Below are 26,338 nucleotides of genomic sequence, written 5' to 3'. Positions count from 1 at the left end.
TTGCCAACACCAAATTTTCCCAGGCATGCTGGCTAGGATTCATGGTCGTCACCCACTCTTGCGTTGAAGTCACCTAGGAGGACTAGTTGTTCGTCACTGGGAATGTTCCTGATGGTAGCTGTGAGATTCTCGTAGAACTCATCCTTTTCTTCAGGGGTGGCAGCAAGTGTCGGGGCGTATACGCTGACAAGGATGATGGGGCCTTTGGTTGTGTTGAGGCGGAGAGTGAGGAGACGCGCAGATCCATTACTTCCCGGCTCCACCATCCTCAGTAAGGTGTTCTTCACCGCGAAGCCTACTCCGTGCTCCCTGGGCTCATTGCACCCCTTCCCCTGCCAGTAGAACGTGTAGTCCTGCTCCTTTAGAGTGCCTGAGTCAGCAAGGCGTGTTTCCTGAAGTGCAGCTATATCCACGTTCAGCCTCCTCAATTCATCATTGATAACAGCTGTCTTCCTGGCATCATCAATGTCCTTAAGATTCTCTGTAAGGCCAGGCATCATAGTTCGAACGTTCCAACATCCCAGTTCTAGAGCTGGTCTCTTTTGTTGTCTTTTGTTGCCGGGTGCGGACATGACGACCTACCTTTTGGAGTTTATCCTATTCCCCGCACACCCCACGAGGATAGTAGACCGTGGCGAGACAGCACCTTATTGGCTGGGGGCTGCCCAGCTTGAGGCGGGCGGTAGCTGTCCAATGGGACGCGAGGATCCCTCCCACCGTCGGTAGCAACCCCTGGCGCCACGCTCTACGCCAAACGAGCGATGGCTTAAAACCGGTAACTGTTGCTGCCCGTGTTGTGTCGACGCTATTGACGAAGCTGGAGTGTCCTCTCCAGTGTATTGTCCGGGTTTTGTCTTTCCAGTGTAGGGTCTGGTAGGATTTTAGCCCGGGCGGGATGATATGGAGGACGAGTTGTTGCCCATGCAGCATGTCCCCCCTCTCCACGTCACTGATGGGCCCAAAGGAACAGCAGAGCTGCTACATTTTGGCACCAGTGCCGTCGCAGGAGCTGCCAGAGCGATGTTGTATTTAGCATCGAACTGCCTTCGGGGCTCCGACTCCAGATTTATCCTCAGGGTGTTCTCCCGAAGCCTTTAAGCCTTTCCTGTGTCCAGGTATGCCGCAAGGCAGCGGAGGTTTGGGATCAGGGTTTCCTTCCCTTAGATGGGTTGCCTTCCCAGGCTGATGGGCCCCGTCTGCCCAGGTGCAGTAGGTCAGAGGGATTTTAGCAGTAGCAAGAGAGCAACAGCAAGTATTTGTATACATCATCGGAGTTTGACGCACAGGCTGTGAACTAGTTATGGTCAGACTTCAAGCATTGAAATAATCAGTAATTGATATTCTCAAGAAAAGTTCTGTGCTTAGTGATTGTAATTAGGGTACATGTATTTGGCAATGGATGCTAATCGGTAGTGTTGTTTTAGTTGCAGAGCAGGTCACTATTGTGTCAACTGGATTGTCTGTCCCTATTCTCCATAAACATGTTAATACAGTCAGGGTAGTCATCATTGTTATGCAAAGTACAGGCCTAGTGACAGCTTGTCTAAGTTTACTTTTCCAGAGTCTAACAAGTTTGTTTACATCTTGAAATAAACATACTGATCCTGTGTTTTACCGTACAAGTCAAATTGCTATTTTCTCTGGGTGTAGTACACACTGAACACACTTATAAAATTAACCAACACAATTTCGAGGTGCACCATTTATGGCCTGCTGCGTGGTACAAGATAGCGTCTAACTACGCGGGTCTAAGTTAGTAAGTAGGAACTAATTTGTCATGGCAGTTTTGCTGACTAGGCTAGTTTGACATATATATATAACCTGTAAGTACATCATAAGTTTCACAAATAACCTTAGCATGTATTTATACATAACATAAATGTAAATGTAAAGTATAAAGCACCAGATGGCCTATCTTCAGGACTCAGCCTTGAGGAGTCAGCTGGGGATGCCTCTCAGATAATTTACATAGCCCCCCACCCCAAATGCAGGGGGTGGGGAAAATCAAGAAAGAATTTGTAATTTTGCAAGATCTAGAGAGAGATGAAGGATTATAATGCTTCTATAGTAAGTAGATATGATGCCCAATGCTTTGGTGATCTAATAGTACCTTAGTTGCAATGATTACACAAGATATTGCAGAAATTGAGAGAGCTTACTCCCCAGCTGTCAAAAAGGCGACCATATTGGAGCGTGACCACTGACCCTTGGAGAGTAGTACTTACCATAAACAGGAGATGCAGGCACCCTGGTGAGCAGAGTGTTCACTTTCGACGTCAGGTGACCCACCTTCGACGTCAGGTGACCCACCATCGACGTCAGGCGGTCCATCTTATCTTCTAAATATTTTCCTTTCTCCATGGTCTCGCTCAGCTGAGTCGGAGTGAAGTAACAATTTTAATGAAGACAACAGATGACGGCTTATCATTGAAACACACCAAACTTCCCACGTGCGACATCACTTTGGCTACTTCAGTCTTGGATCACATTGTGAAGTATTTCGAGTCTAAGATGTAACAATAGTTCCACGACCTCTTACCTTCACCTAACAGTTATTGTCTTGGATCTCATTTACTATGAAACCTTCCCTTAGACCTTACACCCTCCCGCAAATCTGATGCATATAGGTCGAAATGATGACAATTTGATTTTTAATTGTGGGATCACGCATTTTCCGTTTTGTTGACATTCTTGTACTCTCCCCTCGAAGTAGCATTTTGAGGGGCAATTCAAACTGAGACATGTGTGTGTGTGTGTGTGTGTGTGTGTGTGTGTGTGTGTGTGTGTGTGTGTGTGTGTGCGTGCGTGTGTGTGTGTGTGTGTGTGTGCGTGCGTGTGTGTGTGTGTGTGTGTGTGTGTGTGTGTGTGTGTGTGTCCGCGTGGGCAGTGGTTTGCGCACTTTGCCTTTCACCACATCTGGTTTACAATCTGTGCATCCAGCGGCCCGAGTTCACGCCCGGACCTGGACACGACTGGAAAGAGTCGCATCGTCCTATCGGAGGCGTAAAGCCAACAGACCTGATTTTAGAGATGTGTTTAGCAGATATCGGACAGAATTCTTTGATAATTTTTTTTTTTTAATCAGTTCGACAGATTGATGTTGTCATCGATTCCACGAAGATAGGCGGCTCGTACATCATAAGCATAATACACAAAAGAGAGTCACATCACAATCTTGCCTCGAATTTACATTTTGTCATCCGCTTTAACATTACCTCAGATTCAATATTATCATTATCATCATCATCACAATATCATTATGTTACAGTATACAACAATTGTTCGGCATTGTTAGTATAGATGTTAATATCAGGAAATGACTCTTCCCCCCGTACTGCTGCCTTGACGTGGTGGGGAGGCTTGTGAGCCTCAAGGATCCTGTGGGCTATATCGGCGGGGGCTTAAGCCCCTGGCAGGTCTAACCATGCCGGGCAGGCTACGGGTGAGAGGCCAGACGAAAGGCAGTACAACAGTCGGAGACGGATACTCCAACCAAAAAAGCTGCACATGCTGGGGCCGTCTTACACGTGGCAGTTTCTGCACCTGTGGGACTACGTGCGTCAGCAGGCGAGAGGGTGGAGAAGGTTCTAGTGCACACCCCTTGTTCACCTTAAAAATTCACTATGCCGGTCAGGCACAAAGGTCGCCAAAACAAGCAATGGCGCCACTCTTTACCTAACGTTGTACAAAGTCCTGTGGCGATGGAGAAGTGGCAACGGGAACAAGTAGAGGATGCTGCCGGGAGTTCTTAGCACACGACTCTGCACACAGGCGGCTGTGGGGTGATGGTCGTCCAACTGTAGACAGTGGTAGCTGCAGTGTTCGTATCCTCCCACAGCGACAGAGCAGCCTTTTCCAGGGACAGCACTGCTCTCCCCGGAAGGGGAAGGGGAGATAAAAGGATCCCTAAAGAAAGCCTACCACACAAGCGCCCCTGGCAGGAGGCCGTGCCTGCATGGGCATCCAGTCCTGCGGCCGAGGAAACTGGAGAAACAAGATAAGGAAGCCCCTGACTCTGGGGGCATGGAATGTGAGGACTCTGCTAGACAGAGGAAACAGACCAGAGCGACGCACCGCACTCATTGCCAGGCTGTTGGGCCAGTACCAGATTGACCTAGCAGCTCTGAGTGAGACCAGATTTGCTGGAGAAACTCAACTTGAGGAGATAGGAGGAGGCTACAGCTTTTACTGCATCGGGAAGCCTCAAGATGCCCCGAGGACGTCTATCGTTGGATTTGCTATTCGCACGGAGCTTGCCAGAAAGCTCGACAACCTACCGTGTGGGATCAATGACCGACTGATGACCTTACGTCTAGCTTGCAAAGGACTGCTTTGCCACCATCATTAGCGCGTACGCACTTACTATGACAAACCCAGATGATATCAAGGAAGCCTTCTATGAGGACCTCAACCGTGTGCTCTCGGGGGTGAACAGCAAGGACAAGGTCATCCTCCTTGGAGATTTAATGCACGAGTTGGAACAGATGTGTCCTCCTGGCCGAACGTCTTAGGACACCATGGCACCGGAAAGTGCAACTCCAATGGACTGATGTTGTTATCACTGTGTGCTCAACACAGACTGTCCATCACCAACACAATATGTCAGCAAGCGGACAAGCACAAAAACACATGGATGCACCCTCGATCAAGACAGTGGCATATGCTAGATTACGTTATAGTGCGCCAAAAAGATAGAGGTGATGTTCATAGCACACGCTGCATGAGAGGAGCCGACTGTTGGTCCGATCATCGCCTACTCCGTAGCAAGATGGACCTTAACCTTGCTTTGAAAAGGAAGACGGCTAGAGAAAAGCCCCTGCGGAAACTGAACATTGCTCAAGTCAGCATCAAGCAGGAAGCACTGCAGCAAAATCTTCAGAAATCACTGTCCAACATCGAGCAGGAGCAAGACAACCTGGAAGAGAAATGGAGGACCTTCCGAGAGGCCGTCTACAGCGCTGCAGCTGACACCCTTGGTTTTGTAAAGAGGAAGCACCAAGACTGGTTTGATGAGAAGAAGGCATTCAGAAGCTCATCGACAAGGTACATAAAGCACACAATGATCACCTTCATGACAAGACTGACAGCAGGAAAAAACAGGATTACCAGCAGAAGCTGCGGAAGATGAAGAATAACTGGTGGGGAAGAAAGGCTGAGGAGCTGCAAGCAGCAGCCGACAACCACGACATGAAGACACTTCATCACAGGCTGCTAACGGGCCACCACCTCCTCCCATCGTCATCAACAACACAGAAATCAAGACTGTTGGGAAAGTTCTGCTACCTGGGTAGCAGTGGATCTCTTGACGCAGAGGTGATGCAGCGCATTGGAAAAGCAAGTGTAGCCTTTGGCCGACTCACGAAGAGACTGTGGCACGACCACGGCATCCGCCTCTCCACCAAGATTTCTGTGTACAAAGCCGTTGTACTGAGTGCACTTCTCTACTGCTGCGAGACCTGGACAACCTACCGCCGGCACATCCAACTACTGGTGCAGTTTCATCAGCGATGTCTCCGGAAAATCTGCAGCATCAAATGGCAGGACAGAGTGTCCAACCTTCAGGTCCTAAAGAAGTGTGGCCTCCCTAGCATTGAATGCTTGATCATCAAGTACCAGCTAAAATGGACAGGACACATATTGTCCGCATGGAAGACAGCAGAATTCCCAAGATGTTACTATACGGGCAACTAAAAGAAGGGCACCGCAACCAGGGCAGACCCCTCAAACGGTACAGAGACAATCTGAAGACAAGCCTTAAGAGCTGCAACATCAACGTTGACTGCTGGGAAGCCATTGCCCAAGACAGAGCGCTGTGGAGAAATCAGTGCGCGTTAGGAATTAGGACATTCGAGGCCAACAGAGCTGCTGCTATTCAGGAGAAGAAGGAGAAGAGGAAACAGCGCTCCACACCAGACTGTTCCTTTCCGTGCGGCATCTGTGGCCGTTCATGTGCGTCACGAATTGGTCTTCATTCCCACATGAGGACCCGCCTTGGCAAATGACGTGTGGGCCTACTCATCTGTCGTACCGACAGGAGAATCCATCATCATCATCATCATCATCATCATCATCATCATCATCATCATCATCATCATCAGGAAATGACCAGTTACGAGGGGTGATCAATAAGTTCTCGGCCTCACCCAGAAATAAGGTTCACATCTCAAATTTAGGGGCATAATTATGTAGTTAATATGCTTTTAGCAATATACACCAAACTTCAAATTATTGTGGCCAATTCTTTTTAGTCGACGTTAATTTGAAAACTAGTAGGTAAGTGATGAGAAAAACAAGGGTGCACTGTGATCAGAGCTGTGTGGGTCGAGTTCCTCATGTCATGATTCGGCATAGAGTCTTCGAAGACATTGTCAAAATGTTTGATGAAGATTCACTTGAAGTTCTTATTTCAACTAAAAAGATGAGGGTATCAGCTCAGGTCGCAGCTCAATTGTCCATGTTTTATCCTTCTACCTAACGTTACTGAGTGTCGTCTGCAAAGTAATGATCACAAAGATGTGAATTTTGGTAGACATTCATAAAGGACTTTATGAAAGAAATTATTCCCCGAAATTTGAGTTTTGCATCTTACTTCTGGGTGAGGTCGATGACTTATTGATCACCCCTCGCAAGTCGGCAGGGAAACGTGTTCCAAAAGTAGCAAATGGAAAAATTTACCCTGGCATCCTTGGTTTTCTTAAAAGCTGAGCAGAAATAATAGAAGAAAATCGTCTCACCTTGTTCATTTCCACCTTCCTATCATCTACTTCATCTTCTCCTTCCTTGCAGTCTATGGCGTTGTCACATGTTCGGGTGTCGTAGGCAGCGCCCGCCAGGCACAGAAGGACGAGCGGCAGCACCAGCTTCATCTTCCTGGGGACAGACGGGAAATATTCAAAAAGACATCAGTATAGAAGCAGGACAACAAAAAGAATGTCGAGATATGGATGATAAACTTAGAAGAAAACTATATATATATATATATGCAGTCAGCTTCCTTAACATAGGTTCTTTTTTCTCTTAACACTATCTGATATAGTTATCTGTTCTCTGAGACTAAATCTAGAACACTCAAGTAATTCATGATTAATATTTCATCTATTACTGGATACATTTTGTACATTTGATACAAATCATTGTGTAAATTTGTTAAGTAAAAAGGAGGAGGGCATCTATAAGCCTTGCAGGCTTCATCCCCCTCCTGCACGTTTTTATTGTACCTCTAATTATGTCACTGTTTTTTTTTTATGTGCGAATAAATAAAACAAACAATTTTCCAAAACATGGTAAAATGGTTGCATGTAAGAGGTAGAAGCCACTTTACTGCACATCCCATGTGTCAGTATATTTCATGCAATCATCCAGATGGTGCGACAATGTGAAGTTGCCCAGCTGGACCGCACCACTGGTGGCCGAGAGGTGCGCAGTCAGAAATATTGAGTCAGACACAAAAAAAATAGACAAAATGATGCTGTTATTTTAAACTTTATTTGTAGCTCTTGCTGAGTCACTGTGTGGTTTCCGAATGGCTGATTATTAAAATATAGCGCTGCCCCGAACTTCAAACTATCGAAAACACCCCATGTCATCCTTGAAGGATATAAGACACCAAAATACAACATTTTCTTATCATCTGAAATAGGAATAGCATCATTGAAGGAATATAAACGTTTAAAACAAATACGCATTCTTCTGATGTTATCTAACATTGAACCATCAGAAACCATACTTCCATGGATCCAGCTCTTTATTCTTATCTGATGTTCTAGCCAGGTGATTACATTAATCAGTGACTAATGCCTGCCCATGACGTCACAATGAACACGGCAGCCGGTTCGGAACCTTACACAACGGCTTGCGAAAAACATTATTTAATGAGCAAAAAGTGCTTGATTGTCGTGATAACATTTAATTAAAGGACGTAACAATATCTATTTCGTTTTCTTGTAAAAATAAAATTAAATGTTCTTTCCGAGCCGTTGTGCAAAGTTCCAAATCCGCTGCCATGTTCGTTGTGACGTCATGAGCAGGTAAGTCACTGATTAATATAATTTTTTATTTTATTATTTTTATTATTCAAAGAACATAACAAGATACAATAAGAGAACCATCCAACAATAAGTGCTCATATACAAACAATAAGAAATCAGGTATAATAATAGTAACTGAAATTCGGTAATGATCACATAATTCATCGAACAGAGATGAATATTGTAATGTAACTGAAGATTAAGGGATTTCTTGCATGACAAAAATAACAACAGAAGTTTCAATGAAACAAGAAATGAATCATATGAATCACATATTTAGCTGCATAACGTGCCCCATTTCCCCAGGTGCTTGTCCAATTTGTCTTTCTTCAGGGCTATATAATACTCTACCTTGTAGAAAAAATGAACGTAGTTAAGAAAAGACTCAAAATTCAAAGTCCTTGATTTTCTACATCTATATATATAAACCTTAGCTAGTAATATTATTAAATTTTCAATGGGGGGCGTTCCAGAGTATAAATTACCAAAGATAACATTGAATCCATTTAACAGTAAATATCTAGCTGTTCTATGGTAATACCAGGTTTTGACTTTGTTCCAAAAGAGGGTTAAGTTCGGACATTCCCAAAAGACATGTATGTACGATTCATCCTCATCATGACAGAATGAGCACAGTGGGGTATCTATACATTTCCAAATATACAACAGCTTATTTGTAGGTAAGAACTTATGCAGAATCTTATATTGGAAAAATCTAGTTGATGAGTCAATAGTACATAACATCAAAGAGGTGCATACTTGTTTCCAGGGGATGGGGGTGTCAAAGAGGTACAGCCATGATAATTGCACCTTGTGAGAAGTATCAATAAGATTGTTACATATCAAAAAGAATCTATACATACTCTTATTAATTTTTATCTGTTTTAACCATCTATTGTTCTGTGTTGCAGGGATACATACTTGGCCTGGAGAAGTATCAAATAAAACTGATTTCCATTTGTTGGGAATGGCAGAGATTAATTGATTATATTTAAAGTAATTACAAATTGTTCCATATTTTGTACAGAATTCATCATAAGACATAATACTGCCATCAATATTCATGATATCATTTATAAAAACAATTTTTCGATTGATAAAGGCATTAAATATGACCGGTAAGCCTTCAATAAGAATATTTCCATTCATAAATAATAATTGTTGTTTGATCTCATCAGGGGTTGTGGGGATTTTATACTGATATATGTACCATGCCAATAAGACTTCACTTAAAAACAAACTTATTCTAAGATGCTGTATAGACTCTAGCTGAAAGAAAGGAAAAAAAAATTGATTGAAAAGCCGGGTGCATTTTTAACAGCCATGTACTAAACCAATGTTGATTAAAGTATAATTTGGGGACCCACGAAGCTTTTATTGTGAGTGCAAAGGCATACAGGTTTTTTAGATTTAGACCACCATTGTCAATGGAATTATAAATTGTTTTTCTACCAACTCTTTCAGGTCCTCCATTCCAGATGAAAGAGAAAATTTTCCGCTCATACTGTATAAATAACTGTTTGTCTGGCAATGGAAGCACCTGAAAGAGGTGAGTGAACTGAGGAACAATTAAAGAGTTAATAATAGCTATTTTACCAAATAAAGATAATTTTTTCCCTTTCCAGGGACATAAAATTCTATCTAATCTATTTAAGACAGGTTCACAATTATCATCAATAATATTCTCTATATTCTCAGGTATATGCCTGATTAATATAATTAACTGGTGGGAAGAATCAAAAGCTGGAGGTATGATATTTTCATGGTTTGATGTTCAATAACATCCGAAGTGTGAATATGTTGTGAAAATGTCTATGTTATTAAACAATAATATTATGTTTTATGTAATTACAGGAAATTCTTAATGTTGATGTCATTATATTGGTGTCTTATGTCCTTTAAAAGCACAGTCAAATCCCTGCGTATTTAAAATATTTATAGTAATGAGACAGTTAACAGGTATAGAGACCAATTTGTATGGAGTAGTACAGCATGCTGTTTGTCTGTCAAAGCGTAAAGTCGCCTTTGGCTGCCTTTAGCAGGCGTGCGTCTCTTTATGTTGCCGACGCCCGTAACCCACCCAGAACCTCACATATGATCGCTATCAAGTTGTCAATGGAGACCACCTTCTTTTATTCTTCGAAACAATTTGAAAAATATTGGCGGTATTGCACCTTTCCACAGGCAGCTATCGGCTCATTTGTAAAGCATTTGCTGTTTTTTAGCGCTCCTTTTTAATTAACTTGTTGACGGTGTTTGACAAGTTTTGGTGCAATTATCCGACGCCGTGCAGAGATGCAGAGGCACTTGAACAATGGAGTTAATGGGAGACTGCTGGTTTGGGAGTTTGGAATTCAGTGCAATTAACAGAAGTATGCATTAATCCATTGTTCAATTAAGCAGCTTCTATTGGATTTGTGATTGATGTTACTGGTGCAGTATCATGAGGGTTCTGAGCCCTGTGAGTAATTAGAGATAATGACTGTGTAGCTGGCCTCAGGCACAATGTGCAGGGATGGGACAACTGTTTCATGAGCTTTCTGTCGCAGAATATACAACTTACACTGTACAGTACCATGTTTCCTTTATCTTGGGTGTGTGGGGTTTTCTGTAACCAGTGGTGTGGGAGAGACAATAAACATATCCTATTACCTGCAGTGGATGTCTAAACTTCATCAACGTAAGGACAACAAAGTTTTGGGAGTTCAGGCTTGTAACATAACTCCCATTCGTAGCAAGCCTGATGGCCACCTATAGGTTGTGTAGAAAGTCAGTAAGGTTCATAAGGTCGGCCTTGCCAATTTTACATTGCTAAATGTACGAGTCATTCAAACGGGAGCACAGTCACCAGCGTTTGTCGTCGGCAGATGTCAGATGATCAGGCAGGACAGACATACGTGTGGGGGAGGGGGACAAACGTGTGGGGGAGGGGGACATACGTGTGGGGCAGGGGGACATACGTGTGGGGGAGGGGACATACGCTCACTGTGATCGGAACTGTGGGCCGAGTATTTTGTTCCTCACGCCATGAAATCTACAAGACATTGTCAAAATGTTTGAGGACGAATATCCTTAAGCGGAAAACTTTTTGTAGGTGACGTTAAGTAGTGCTAGGGGGGCCCCACTGCTGACCCAAACACCGCAGGTCGCAACTCAATTGTCCGTGGTTTCGCCTTGTCTCTCAGCTAACGTTACTGTGTTTCAAAAGAGCTCTGCACCGAAATTCATGCTCACAATTATTATTATTTTTTTTTTTTACATTCATCAAAGGATCCATACTTCATATCTATACCTGACATTTGAGTCGTGCCCCTTGTTTCTTACTTAGGCCGAGAACATACAAAACGCCCCCCGTACATTTAACTGATCAAGGCACCTACCGGTTTGTCGGACGGGCGGGCGGCTTTACAATCGATGGGATTAGCCGACAAAGTTTGTTGGTCGTTAGAAGGGTCTTCTTGGATCGAATGGATCGGGTGAGTTGGCGACGAGTCGGTCGGTGGGACTAACTAAAGGAATGCGTGCGTGCTAAATCGGCGCAACCCAGAACAAGATGGGCCTAACCCGGAAGATTGCGGCAAAACTTGCCCCAACACATAATACTGGTGATGACGTTGTCGCAGTGCGGACGGGGTCAGAGGGCGCAGACACTTGCAAAATGTTCATCCATATGATTTTCCAAAGTTTCAGGTCAGGAGAAGATATGATACCATCCCATGATTCCTCAATACACATCCAACAATACACACCCACAGATGGCTGACTATGGGCAAGAAGCATATAGACTTGTCATGTTGCCTGTGATATTGCAGCAACTGGTGCAATTTGATCATAAGATTTTCTTGTCTTGAATGGTCAAAAGACTTAAGTAGTCCATGAGACTGTCTGACCTTTGTAATTTGTGTACAACTTTCTAAATTGTGTCACAAAAACTTGCAGAACATTGTACAAATATTCACCACAAATTCTGTGTCCAAACTTGACCAAACTACAGTGTTTTTCTGAAAATACTGTTGATTGATGATATCATACTACGTGTGCATCAGAAAAACCCAAATGCACCAAAAAGCACCCGTGGGAAAGTAAAGAAAATCATATTTGATATTGTTTTTGTAATAATTGTAAACAAACATAATTTTCTTTACTTTACCATGGGTGCTTTTTGGTGCATTTGGGTTTTTCTGATGCACAAGTAGTATGATATCATCAATCAACAGTGTTTTCAGAAAAACACTGTAGTTTGGTCAAGTTTGGACACAGACTTTTTGTTGAATATTTGTACAATGGTAAACAAGTGTTTGTGACATAATTGAGAAAGTTGTACACAAATTACAAAGGTCAGACAGTCTCATGGACTACTTAAGTCTTTTGACAATTCAAGACAAGAAAATCTACTGGTCAAATTGCACCAATTGCTGCAATATCACAGGCAACATGACACGTCTATATGCTTCTTGCCCACAGTCAGCCATCTGTGGGTGTGTATTGTTGGATGTGTATTGAGGAATCATGGGATGGTATCATTTCCCCCCCTGGTTTCAGGTAGACACTAACATGTCATCACTTTCCTCGAAAATTACTGTTTCCTATTGATATTTTTGTGACTGCTGTAGCTACGCTAGTAAAAATGATTTTCCACGAGTAACTGGGTTACCTTTTTTGTGCACTTGATATGGCTCACATGGTACATATGAGTGCAGACATGCTCCTGTGTAGAAGTGACCTATAAGGTCAATCATAACAATACAAGTGCATACCGACACAGCGCCCGGCGTAATTACATGGACCATCTGCCTTCTGTCACACTAACGTTCGGAGTGGCGTTTAGTCAGTTAACCGGCTAGTAAACAAACGTCAGTCACACTTTCAGCCTCCCTTCCCCCGAACACCACAACCTACTCCCGCTTTTATCCCAACAAGATACGCACGATTCCCACAAAATGGATTTTTAGAGGTGAAAGACACGTCACTAACAATGTCAATTGTACAACCTAGTGGGACCATGGGAAATGTTTTACACTATTTTCGCACTTTTCGACAGTTTCGCGACAGTCAGATTTTCCACTATATTTTATAAAATGCATTTGACTCCCAAACCCAGGTGCCCCACCTGGATGACGTGTGTGCCCGCAGGTGAGGTGACGACGCTGTCGACCCGATGAACCAAAAGTCATTGAAGCAAATAATATATTCATGTTAACAGCATCATTATAGGCAGGGATGGGAGAATATATCCGTCTCTAGAGATCTAAAACTTAATTATGGAATCTTAGTGATTGCTACACACATCGGTCATAGCTCAAGTGAGTTCTAAATAGAACTTGGACGCTGCATGAGGGGCGTTTAATAAGTTCTTGCCCTCACTACTACTCATCCAAAAACAAGGGGTACAACTCAAATTAGTTGGGATAGTCATGACTTATACACGTTTATGCAAGCCCACTGTGATAAGAGCTGTGAGCCGAATATTTTGTTCCTCATGCCATGAATGTACGAATAGGAAAATGTGGGTAGGTGACTTTAAGCAGAGCTAGGGGAGTCCTAATACTGACCCACACACCGCAGGTCGCAGATCAATTGTCCGTGGCTTCGCCTTGTCTCTCAGCAACGTTACTGATTTTCAAAAGAGTGAAGCACCGAAATTCATGATCACAATCATTTGAGTTTTGTTGGACATTCATCAAAAGATCCATACTTTATATCTATACCCTGACATTTGAGTTGTGTCCCTTGTTTCTGGATTCGATCAAGAACTTACAGAACGCCCCTCGTACTAATGACTGATCAAGGCACCTACCGGTTTATCGGACGAGCGGGCTACAATCGATGGGATTAGCCGACAAAAATTGCTGGTCGGTAGAAGGGTCTTCTTGGATCGGATGTATCAGGTAAGCTGGCGACGTGTCGGTCGGTGGAACCGGTCCCCCGAAAGTGCGAAATGGAACGAAATGGAACGAAATGGAACGAAATGGAACGAAATGGAACGAAATGGAACGAAATAGAACGAAATGGAACGAAAGGAACGAAATGGAACGAAATGGAACGAAATGGAACGAAATGGAACGAAATGGAACGAAATGGAACGAAATGGAACGAAATGGAACGAACCAAAACATATGTAGCATTATGAAATGAAATACCAGTAGATAGCGAAATATAAGGAACGTTGTAACATTCACAGTAGACTGGAACAGGAAGTAAATACATAATATAACGTATTTAATTTCTTGAATCTGTTTGATAATAGTATAGACCTTTCTCACGCGGCGGCCATGATAGAATGAAAACGAGGCCCTTGTGGCAAACATTAGACCGATCCTAACTGTCAATCACAATTACCAGTTTAGCCAATGATTACCTGATAATTAGAGAATCGACCAATGAGGGAGTGGCTGCATGACCGTCAAATATTTGCATTTCTATGTTTTTATTTTGCATTTCTACGTTCTGACAGAGGAGGGTGGAGACTATGGCATCGGTCAACGAAGCTCTAAATTGCTGCATCTTTTTTGTACATTACATTAGTTGTAATATTGATGATTGGATATCATATTTTAAAACTTAATGTGATTTAGGAGGAAAACTGAATCTGCACATTATTTTTGCTTCTTTGCCTCATTGGCCTCGTCTTCATTCTATCATGTCCGCCGCGTGAGAAAGGTGTATAGTAAATACAACGTTTTTGCCGTGTTTTTGTGGCTAGATTCTTCCCTGAAAATGGGGGCGCCGCGTGCAAATAACTCGGCCGCTCTTCCTTGATTTTACCAACGATCTGCAAATGAACTGCTGAAAATAGCAGGGAAAACAAGCTAACGGAAGTGAGTATCGAAGTAAGGACTAGATTATGCAGAAGTTGGTGGTAACATTGCATCTCATAATTCACCAAGAGGGCATGAGGCAAGCGTAATTTCATTATTTATACAGCGTGTTTGCGTGTTGTGTGAACCGTGAAATACATTTCCTGCTCGTTCACACCCTCCCTTTTGATTTGCCGTGAACAAGGAAGCAGAAATGTCTCCAGAGGTAGTTCCCAGTCCACGTCCGTGATTGAATGGAGTGTGAAATGTCACATTGGTGACGCAGCGCAGAGCTGTATTTGCATATCATTAACGGAGGGGTCCATTCTCCGACAGCCGAACAATTGGTTGTATAAAAATCGTTGCTGCGCTTATATGCATATGCTACGTACTAGTTATGGACAAAAACCGTATGTTAATAAAACTGGGAGGTCGGAGTTTGATTCAACCGGTCGATAGCACGCCCACGTGCACAGTTCCGGTGCGCTGGCAACAGTGGCGGTTCTTTTGCATACGGGGCTCCATTTGCAACACGCAAACAAGCTGTATAAATAATGAAATTACGCTTGCCTCATGCCCTCTTGGTGAATTATGAGATGCAATGTTACCACCAACTTCTGTATAATCTAGTCCTTACTTCGATACTCAGTTCCGTTTGCTTGTTTTCCCGGCTCTTTTCAGCAGTTCATTTGCAGATCGTTGGTAAAATCAAGGAAGAGCGGCCGAGCTCTTCGCACGCGGCGCCCCCATTTTCAGGGAAGAATCTAGCCGCAAAAACGCGGCAAAAACGTTGTATTTACTATTATCAAACAGATTCAAGAAATTAAACACGTTATATTATGTACTTGCTTCCTGTTCCCGTCTACTGTGAATGTTACAACGTTCCTTATATTTCGCTATCTACTGGTACTTCATTTCATAATGATACATAATGTTTTAGTTCGTTCCATTTCGTTCCATTTCGTTCCATTTCGTTCCATTTCGTTCCATTTCGTTCCATTTCGCACTTTCGGGGGACCCGGTGGAACGGGTGGAACTAACTAACAGAGAGTGTGCGTGCCAGATCGGCCCTACCCAGAACAAGATGGGCCCAACCCAGAAGAATGCGGCAAAACTAGCCCCAACCCATGATACTGGTGATGACGTTGTGGCAGTGCGGACGGGGTCAAAGTGCGCAGGCACTGACAACATGTTCATCCATATTATTTTCTAAAGTTTCAGGTAAACACTAACATGGCATTAATTTCTTCGAAAGACAGACCGTTACAGTTTCCTGTGGATGTTTTTTACTGCTGGTGCTACGCTCGTAAAATAATAGAATACGAGATACTGTGTCATCTGTTTGGTGGAGTCAATATGGCGCGCATCGCACGATAATGACATTTAGACATGATCCAGGGTGTCGCAGGTGACCTATAAGGTCAATCATAACAATACAAGCACATACCGACACATACAGCGCTCGATGTAATTACATGGGCCAAAAATCTGCATTTCTGTCACACTGGCGTTTTGAGCAGCGTTTAGCCACTTAACCAGCTAGTGCACAGAATTCAGACACGCTTTTGCCCTCCCCACACCTCAACCTCATTCCACTTTTATCCCAACATGAAACGCATTAAAAACAAGAACTTTTTACATTTTGAAGGATCCGTCTAAAGCAGTCTCAACTGTACAACCTAGCGGGATCATGGGAATGTTTCAAGCTAATTTCGCACATTTCGACAGTTTCGCGACTGTCATATTTTCTCAAATATATTTGACTCCCAAAATCCTCACAATGTTAATGTAGGGTTCCTCACCTGGATGACGTGTGTGGCCGCGGGTGAGGTGACGGCGCTGTCGACCCGATGAACCGAAACCATTGGAGCAGATAATATATTCATGTAAACAAAACCATTATAGGCAGGGATGGGGAACATTTAAATATCTGAGGTTTTAAAACTGAAGATCAAACTCGGAGTGATTGTTACTTTCATCGGTCATGGCAAAATTGAGTTCTCGTAAAACTTGGATGCCGTGCAAGAAACTTCAGCCTTTCGCAATCAATTCTTAACGTCTCGACACCGCATAAAGGTGGTCACTTTCTGATGAGAAGTCACCTAGCGTAAATGTCGTCCAAATTTCTGAAATGCATTTGAAACCCCCCGCGGTGCCTCACCTGGATGACGTTTGTGCCCGCAGGTGAGGTGAAGATGTTATTAGTCTGGTTCGCCTACAAGACCTGAAGTTAAAAGGTGTTGAAAGAAACGATATATTCATGTCAACAGAGCCATTGTAGGCAGAGGCGGGAGAATATATTCGTCTCTAAATATCAGAGTCTGTCGTATGAACTGGTTAGTGATTGTTTTATGCACAAGAATTACAATTTATTCGTCAATCAGTGACATATCTTAAAGGCAACAAACATGTACCAACTTTTCGACGTTCACTAAAACTGATCAAAGAAAGAGAAAGCGCAGAACCAGGGAATGACATACGCTAAACATTTGGGGTTATTTTTTCACAGGATTTAAATGTTTGAATATGTTGCCATTTCTTAGAAATATATGAGGCTCTTGACATCAATCAACACTAGGAGGACTGTGCCAATGACCGATCTGGATGGAGATGCACACACTACCCTGGCTGCTAAAATCAGGAGGGGCTGAACTGATGCGCAGTGCAGAACATAAGCGGACCGGAGAGAAGAACTTTGCAACGCACCTTTTTTATCTTATTTTATACAGTGCCATGGACATAGAACAACAACCCATTTTAACACCAAGGTGGAGTGAGGAAAGTGGTGTCTTGTGCAACAGACCTGAGTCAGTTTTCACAGATGTGTGGCAGAGACTGTCAATGGCAAATAGGACTGTTAACCAATACTAGGCCGATGCTAGTAAGGTTTGATGTGAATTAGGATTCTACCATGCATGGTCGATATTGACCGAAAGAGGCAATATATATATAAAGAATCCTCTTTAATGATAGAAAAGTTTCTCAGACTTTAACAGACCCCGGTGGTTATTAGAGAGGAGTCTATTTTGGTTACCATTTGTACAGATCATACCGCACGGTACCTCCAGCACTTCCGGCTGTTGCTTCCAGAGTAAAAATGGACTGTTTTGTTTCTCAAGTGGTGAATGTGACATCTAACACACGATACGGCATCCCAGGATTATCCTTTAACTCCCACATTCTCGTCACGTCACGAAATGTAGATTTACGGATTCTCCAGCCATTTTTCGAATGGGTGAGTCTGTGTACTAACCCGCGGCGCAGCTCTACTCTAGTGCAGTACGCTCCATTCTGGCCGATGAACGTAGTAAATAGCAGATTTCGGGCTATGTCATTATTGAGTAGCGTATCTAGTACAGGTTAAGATGCCTGGTGAGGTTTTTAACTCACACAGCCTCATTGCGTTCCGAACTGTTATTTCAGACGTTTAGAGACCACATCGCCAACACAGTAGCTACTGAAGGTACTAATGGTTGTATTACTAGTAGTCTGTGCCAGTCATACTGCAGTACTCACTGTTTGCGCTAGAGGGCGCGATAAAGCAGTCAACGGCTGTCTGTTGCAAACCATCCAACCCTCAAGCCTCGACCGGTAACAAGGGTAAAACAAAAGCTACTAGAAGATCCTTAAATCGGCATTTTTCATATGTTATCAGTTTTACCCATTGTACCAAATGGTTCAGCTTGATATCATAAAGTTTTGCCAAAAAGGCCCAGAAAATGATATTTTGCAGCTGAAAAATGTAGATGTCTGGATAGATAGGGACTAAAACTCACTCACTACCTCACTCTGTCTTACTCACTCTCAACCACTCAAACATACTCACTAAACCGCTCAATCTTTCACTCACTCACTCACTCACTCACTCACTCACTCACTCACTCTCACTCACTCACTCTCACTCACTCACACATACTCACTAACCCACTCAATCTTTCACTCACTCTCTCTCTCAACCACTCATTCACTCGTTCTCTCATTTACTCTTTTCCCACATGCATTCACTCACTCATTCACTCACTCATTCATTCACTCACACGCGGACTCACCCTCAGTGACACTCCTTCAGTTTGCTCCATATCAACTACATCTGAACACTTACCCAGTTATATGTGGACCTAACTAAGCGAAATATCTACCTCACTGATACATACAATTTTCTGATTCTAGTGTTGTAACAACCAAAATCGCTATTACATAATAGGGAATGTTGCTTTTTGGCGATATACTGACAATGTAGGATGAAGTAATTTTGTGGATAACTGGGCGTGATCAGATTTAGTCGAGCAAAATGGAATTATGCTGGCCTGATTTTTATAGACACAGACTTCAGGGAGTAATGCCCGCCTATCCAGGTCCACATATTGAACAGTTTGCTCCATAGCAACTATATCTGAACACTCATCCAGTTAGTTGTGGGTCTTCACTAAACGTAAATTCTCACTGATACATGCACATTATGTTGATTCTGGTGTAATTTTGTAACAAAGTCACAGGAATACATATCATTACTTGTCGCAAGGAGGCCTCCTTGCTTGTCAACACCATTTATAGACTACACAGGATGAAGTATTTTGTGGATAACTGGGAGAGATCGGATTTAGTACAGCAAATGCAATAATCATGGCCTGATTTTCATAGACACAGACTTCATGGAGTACCAGTTTCCCTTCCAGTGGTACCACACCACACCTTGCGCTCCTTGACAGTTCCCACAGTTGCCCAGGTAGCGGCCGTTCAGGTTGGAGCCGCCGCAGACGCTAAACCACCAGCCGCCCTCCCCTCCCCAGTCCTGAGAACAATGGTCACTGCTGCTGGCATCGTTGTCCCTGTCCACAGTGGAGAACTTCTGCCCGTTGTTGGAGGGACTACCAGTCATGGTGTCTCCCGCGTCTCCTGAGTACCCGTCAATGGTCAGGCGGTACCCGTCGGACTCACCGGCCACCCTGCATGGGGACATTAATCACACAGGCAATCGTTATGCATATGAATTTCTCGTGATTCTGGACAGCGAAATTGCTTTTGCACATGAAATATTGGGGCAACAAGAAAAGGGAGAGTCAGTAGTGGTTGCTTTCAGGTAAAAATACAAACAAACAGGAAATATGCGCCAGCTATAATGTGCAACAGTATGTCAGAAATGGTGAGGAAAGACATGATAGTACTCATGTCACCAAGGAGTCGCTTCTCGTGCATGGAACGTACTGGTACACTTCCATATTTTAAATCCCAATATAAAAGTTGGCCGCAAGAAAAGGAGCCAAAAATATAGCGAATGCTCATTACAATGTGCAAGAACATCAGGATAAACTGATACAATTTTAGGCGAGAAGGAACAGGTAGGGTAAAACTTTCCCATGTGTTAAAATTTGTTCTGTTCACAAGTTTTAATTGCTGTAAGGAAACATGTGAGTTGTTTGGTTAACCCTTCCCTGAGCGCATAGATATCCCAGCATTCGAGTTTGTTTTATTTATCACTTGCTTGTAAATAAGGAGGATAACAATGTAACTTAGTACACTTTCTCAGGCCTTCGTTTGTGCTATGTTATATTTCCATGGGACTTCCTAACTAGTACAGTAGTGACGTCTGCCCAGATCTCTCACCAGAAGGAGGAGTACTAACCTAAACGTGCTGTACACCGCGAAGCGGCTCTCCCCTTCCCAATCAGACATGTCGATCCGCAGCGTGTAGCTCTTCTGTTGGGTCAGGAGGTGGATGTTCTCGTTCCCAAGCCAGTACTCCCCGTTGTTGTCCCCAAAGCCCTGTTTGTACTCCTCCCAGGTCCGGTTGAAGGGAACCGACCCGTCCTGCCGCCGCTGGATCACAGTCCAGCCGCCTCCTGTACATGCGGGGTACCAAAAGTTTAGATGACATCACAGCATTGCTTAGCTTTGTATCAGAACAGAAACCGGCTGGAACAGAGAAGCTCCTAAATACGAACCTTGTTCCTTTTATAAAACATGTCAGATCCCTATGTGTGTTCCAACAATATTTACCATCTGTATCCATGTCACAGTAGGCCTGTACACCGGACGGGAGGGAGCCAAGTGTGTAGACTCCACTGGTCGTCTGTCCGGAGGCTTTAGCTGCAGCACAATCGCCTGCATTATGGAAGCATTATGAATAGTGTCAATGTAATGTTTGGGATAGACACATCTAATCAACAATAAACTAGACCAAACATTGAGATATCTGATTGGCTAATAATGTATTAAGACTTTTCATTAGTGCCCCAAAAACTGCGGGAGTTCCCCAAGGTAACATCTTTAATAATTGGTGATCTTGTATCTCACATGGGACTGACATCTTGCCCAGGGGATGGATCGGGACCGGCCATAACTTCACGGGAACCCCCAGGGAAGCGGGGAAGACCTAAGAACATGTGGAGGTGGGACTCCGAGTCTAACGTGAAGACATCCAGACACACGAGGGAACAGCTGGTATAGAGGCCCAGGACCGGGTGAGGCGGAGTGACCTAGTCCGTGGCCTATGCCCAAGGACAGGCAGTAGGCCTGAGTAAGTAAGTCCACCTGAGGGCCTCAGTTTGCATATGATTCAACTCTACATGTCGAAAGCATCTAAAACACGTCAAATACAAGCAGGATCAAAACTTCTGCATGGATAGTAAGTGAGCACCACGTTAGGGCATTCAACAGGAGATGGACTTGGCTCTACTATATTGACACACGCAGATGGTACTTACTACTCTCCAAGCAGAGGTAAGATCCGGGGTATTTTCGACGTATTTTCGCGGTAATTTATACGATTTTCTACTTTTCCGTTTTTAGTTGGGTCTCCCTCCTCCTGAAGAGAAAATAGAAGATCGTATAAACTACGTCAAAAATACCCCGGATCTTACCTCTGCTTGGAGGGTAGTACTTACCATAAACAGGAGGTGCAGCCACCTTGGAGAGCAGAGTGTCCACCATCGATGTCAGGTGACCCACCATCGACGTCAGGCGGTCCACCTTCGACGTCTGGTGACCCTCCATCGATGTCAGGTGACCCACCATCGACGTCAGGTGATCCACCTTATCTTCTAAATATTCTCCGTTTTCCGTGGTCTCGGTCAGCTGAGTCGCAGTGAAGTAACAATTTGAATGAAGACAACAGATGAAGGGTTAGCATTGAAACACACCAAACTTCCCACATGCGACATCACTTTGGCTACTTCAGTCTTGGATCACATTGTGAGGCATTTCGAGTCTTAGATGTAACGGCTATAGTTCAAACCACCTCTTACCTTCACCTAACAGTTATTGTCTTGGATCTCATTTACTATGAAACTTTCCCTTAGACCTTAGATCCTCCCGCAACTCTGATGCATATAGGTCGAAATGCTGACAGTTTGATTTTTAATTGTGTGACATTCTTGTACTCTCCCCTCGAAGTAACATTCTGAGGGGCAATTCAAACTTCGTCCTATCGGAGGCGTAAAGCCAGCAGACCTGATTTTAGAGATGTGTTTAGCAGATATCGGACAGAAATCTTTGAGAATTGTTCGGCAATGTTAGTATAGATGTTAATATCAGGAAATGACCAGTTACGAGGGGTGATCAATAAGTCCACGGCCTCACCCAGAAAAAAGGTTCACATCTCAAATTTAGGGGCATAATTATGTTGTTATGCTTTAAGTAATTTACACAAAACTTCAAATTATTGTTGCCAATTCTCTTAAGTCGACGTTCATTTGAAAACTAGTAGGTAAGTGATGAGAAAAACAAGGGTGCACTGTGATCAGAGCTGTAGGGTCGAGTTTCTCATGTCATGATTCGGCATAGAGTTTTCGAAGACATTGTCAAAATGTTTGATGAAGATTCCCTTGAAGTTCTTATTCCAACTAAAAAGATGAGGGTATCAGCTCAGGTCGCAGATCTAGTGTCGATGTTTCTATCCTTCTACCTCACCTAACGTGTCGTCTGCAAAGTAATGATCACAACGATTTGAATTTTGGTAGACATTCATAAAGGACTTTATAAAATAAATTATTGCCCAAAATTTGTGTTTTGCATTTCACTTCTGGGTTGTCGATTGATCACCCCTCGTAAGTCAGGAAACGTGTTCCAAAAGTAGCAAATGGAAACATTTACCCTGGCATCCTTGGTTTTCTTAAAAGCTGAGCAGAAATAATAGAAGAAAAATCGTCTCACCTTGTTCCTTTTCACCTTCTTATCATCTACTTCATCTTCTTCCTTGCAGTCTATGGCGTTGTCACATGTTCGGGTGTCGCAGGCGGCGCCCGCCAGACACAGCAGGACGAGCGGCAGGACCAGCTTCATCTTCCTGGGGACAGACGGGATATGGATGATAAACTTGATGATGAAGGAACTATATATATCTGCAGTCAGCGTCCTTAGCATGCATGTAGATGCTTTTTTCTCTTAACACTATCTGATGTAGTTATCTGTTCTCTGAGACTAAATCTAGAACACTCAAGTAATTCATAATTAATATTTCATTTATTACTGGATACATTTTCCAAAACATGGTAAAATGGTTGCATGCAAGAGGTAGAAGCCACTTTACTGCACATCCCATGTGTCAGTATATTTCGTGCAATCATCCAGATGGTGCGGCAATGCGAAGTTGCCCGGCTGGACCGCACCACTGGTGGCCGAGAGGTGCGCAGTCAGAAATATTGAGTCAGACGCAAAGAAAACGGACAAAATGATGAAGTTATTTTAAACTTTATTTGTAGCCCTTGCTGAGTCGCTGTGTGGTTTCCGAATGGCTGATTATTAAATATAGCGCTGCCCCGAACTTCAAACCATCGACAACACCCCATTTCATCCTTAAAGGATATAAGACACCAAAATACAACATTTTCTTATTATCTGAAATAGGAATAGCACCATTGAAGATATATAAACGTTTAAAACAAATACGCATCCTTTTGATGTTATCTAACATTGAACCATCAGAAGCCATACTTTCATGGATCCAGATCTTTATTCTTATCTGATCTTCTCAACAAGTGATTACATTAATCAGTGACTGATACATGCTCATGACGTCACAATGAACACGGCAGCCGGTCTGAACCTTACACAACGGCTTGCGAAAAATATTATTTAATGAGCAAACAGTGCTTGATTATCGTGATAACATTTAATTAAAGGCGATAATATCTATTTCGTTTTCTTGTAAAAATGACGTTCTTTCCGAGCCGTTGTGCAAAGTTCCAAATCGGCTGCCATGTTTGTTGTGCCGTCATGAGCAGGTAAGTCACTGAGTAATGTAATTACCTGGTGGAAATAATCAAAAGCTGGAGGTATGATGTTTTCATGGTTCGATGTTCAATAACATCTGATGTGTGAATATGTTGTGAAAATGTCTATGTTATTAAACAATAGTATTATGTTTTATGTAATTACAGGAAATTCTTAATGTTGATGTCATTATATTGGTGTCTTATGTCCTTTAAAAGCACAGTCAAATCCCTGCGTATTTGAAATATTTACAGTAATGAGACAGTTAACAGGTAGAGACTAATTTCTATGGAGTACAGCATGTTGTCTATCTGTCAAAGCGTAAAGCCGCCTTTGGCTGCCTTTAGCAGGCGTGCGTCTCCTTATGGTGCCGACGCCCGTAACCCACCCAGAACCTTCCGTATGATCGCTATCAAGTTGTCAATGGAGACCACCTTCTTTTATTCTTCGAAACAATTTGAAACATATTGGCGGTATTGCACCTTTCCACAGGCAGCTATCGGCTCATTTGTAAAGCATTTGCTGTTTTTAGCGCTCCTTTTTAATTAACTTGTTGACGGTGTTTGACAAGTTTTGGTGCAATTATCCGACGCCGTGCAGAGATGCAGAGGCACTTGAACAATGGAGTTAATGGGAGACTGCTGGTTTGGGAGTTTGGAATTCAGTGCAATTAACAGATGTGTGCATTAATCCATTGTGCAATTAAGCAGCTTCTACTGGATTTGTGATTGATGTTACTGGTGCAGTGTCATGAGGGTTCTGAGCCCTGTGAGTAATTAGTGATAATGACTGTGTAGCTGGCCTGAGGCACAATGTGCAGGGATGGGACAACTGTTTCATGAGCGTTCTGTCGCAGTATATACAACTTACACTGTACAGTACCATGTTTCCTTTATCCTGGGCGTGTGGGGTTTTCTGTAACCAGTGGTGTGGGAGAGACAATAAACATATCCTATTACCTGCAGTGGATGTCTAAACTTCATCAACGTAAGGACAACAAGGTTTTGGGAGTTCAGGCTTGTAACATAACTCCCATTCGTAGCAAGCCTGATGGCAACCTATAGGTTGTGCAGAAAGCCAGTAAGGTTCATAAGGTCGGCCTTGCCAATTTTACAAAGCTAAATGTACGAGTCATTCAAACGGGAGCACAGTCACCAGCGTTTGTCGTCGGGAGATGTCAGATGATCAGGCAGGACAGACATACGTGTGGGGGAGGGGGACATACGAGTGGGGTAGGGGGACATACGTGTGGGGTAGGGGGATATACATGTACATGTTAGACAGGGAGACATACGTGTGGGGTAGGGGGCATACATGTACATGTTAGACAGGGGGACATACGTGTGGGGTAGGGGGATATACATGTACATGTTAGACAGGGGGACATACGTGTGGGGTAGGGGGACATACGTGTGGGGTAGGGGGATATACATGTACATGTTAGACAGGGGGACATACGTGTGGGGCAGGGGGACATACGTGTGGGTTAGGGGGACATACGTGTGGGGTAGGGGGACATACGTGTGGGGTAGGGGGATATAAATGTACATGTTAGACAGGGGGACATACGTGTGGGGTAGGGGGACATACGTGTGGGGTAGGGGGACATACGTGTGGGGTAGGGGGATATACATGTACTTGTTAGACAGTGGGACATACGTGTGGGGTAGGGGGACATATGTGTGGGGCAGGGGGACATACGTTTGGGGTAGGGGGATATACATGTACATGTTAGACAGGGGGACATACGTGTGGGGTAGGGGGACATACGTGTGGGGTAGGGGGATATAAATGTACATGTTAGACAGGGGGACATACGTGTGGGGTAGGGGGACATACGTGTGGGGTAGGGGGACATACGTGTGGGGTAGGGGGACATACGTGTGGGGGAGGGGGGCATACGTGTGGGGTAGGGGGACATACGCTCACTGTGATCGGAACTGTGGGCCGAGTATTTTGTTCCTCACGTCATGAAATCTACAAGACATTGTCAAAATGTTTGAGGACGAATATCCTTAAGCGGAAAACTTTTGGTAGGTGAGTTTAAGCAGAGCTAGGGGAGCCCTAATGCTGACCCACACACCGCAGGTCGCAGATCAATTGTCCGTGGCTCCGCCTTGTCTCTCAGCAACGTTACTGATTTTCAAAAGAGCGAAGCACCGAAACTCATGATCACAATCATTTGAGTTTTGTTTGTCATTCATCAAAGGATTCATATTTTATATCTATACCCTGACATTTGAGTTGTGCCCCTTGTTTCTGGCTCAGGCCGAGAACTTACAGAACACCCCTCTTACAACTGAC

General features: G+C 43.6%; 3 protein-coding genes across 3 annotated transcripts; 1 reads left to right on the top strand and 2 right to left on the bottom strand.

Moving 5' to 3' along the window:
- Positions 1-32: 32 nt before the first annotated feature.
- On the bottom strand, positions 33-497 carry LOC136420401 (craniofacial development protein 2-like). The gene has a single exon (XM_066407296.1). It carries the CDS (start codon positions 495-497, stop codon positions 33-35), a length of 465 nt encoding a protein of 154 aa, XP_066263393.1.
- A 3,458-nt stretch (positions 498-3,955) lies between these two features.
- On the top strand, positions 3,956-4,511 carry LOC136420347 (uncharacterized). Its single transcript, XM_066407205.1, has 2 exons — positions 3,956-4,228; positions 4,317-4,511. The coding sequence occupies exons 1-2, from the start codon at positions 3,956-3,958 to the stop codon at positions 4,509-4,511; spliced, it is 468 nt and encodes a 155-aa protein (XP_066263302.1).
- Positions 4,512-19,281: 14,770 nt separating this feature from the next.
- Positions 19,282-23,103, bottom strand: LOC136428511 (angiopoietin-2-like). The gene is made up of 5 exons (XM_066418087.1): positions 22,976-23,103; positions 21,709-21,898; positions 20,822-20,926; positions 20,448-20,664; positions 19,282-19,770 (listed from the first exon to the last, which is right to left on the bottom strand). Exons 2-5 carry the CDS (start codon positions 21,836-21,838, stop codon positions 19,446-19,448), a joined length of 777 nt encoding a protein of 258 aa, XP_066274184.1. The 5' UTR covers positions 21,839-21,898; positions 22,976-23,103; the 3' UTR covers positions 19,282-19,445.
- Positions 23,104-26,338: the final 3,235 nt, after the last annotated feature.

This window comes from Branchiostoma lanceolatum, chromosome 1 (genome assembly GCF_035083965.1).
Source record: "Branchiostoma lanceolatum isolate klBraLanc5 chromosome 1, klBraLanc5.hap2, whole genome shotgun sequence".
Lineage (NCBI taxonomy): Eukaryota > Metazoa > Chordata > Leptocardii > Amphioxiformes > Branchiostomatidae > Branchiostoma > Branchiostoma lanceolatum.
This window is presented reverse-complemented; position numbering and strand designations above follow the sequence as displayed.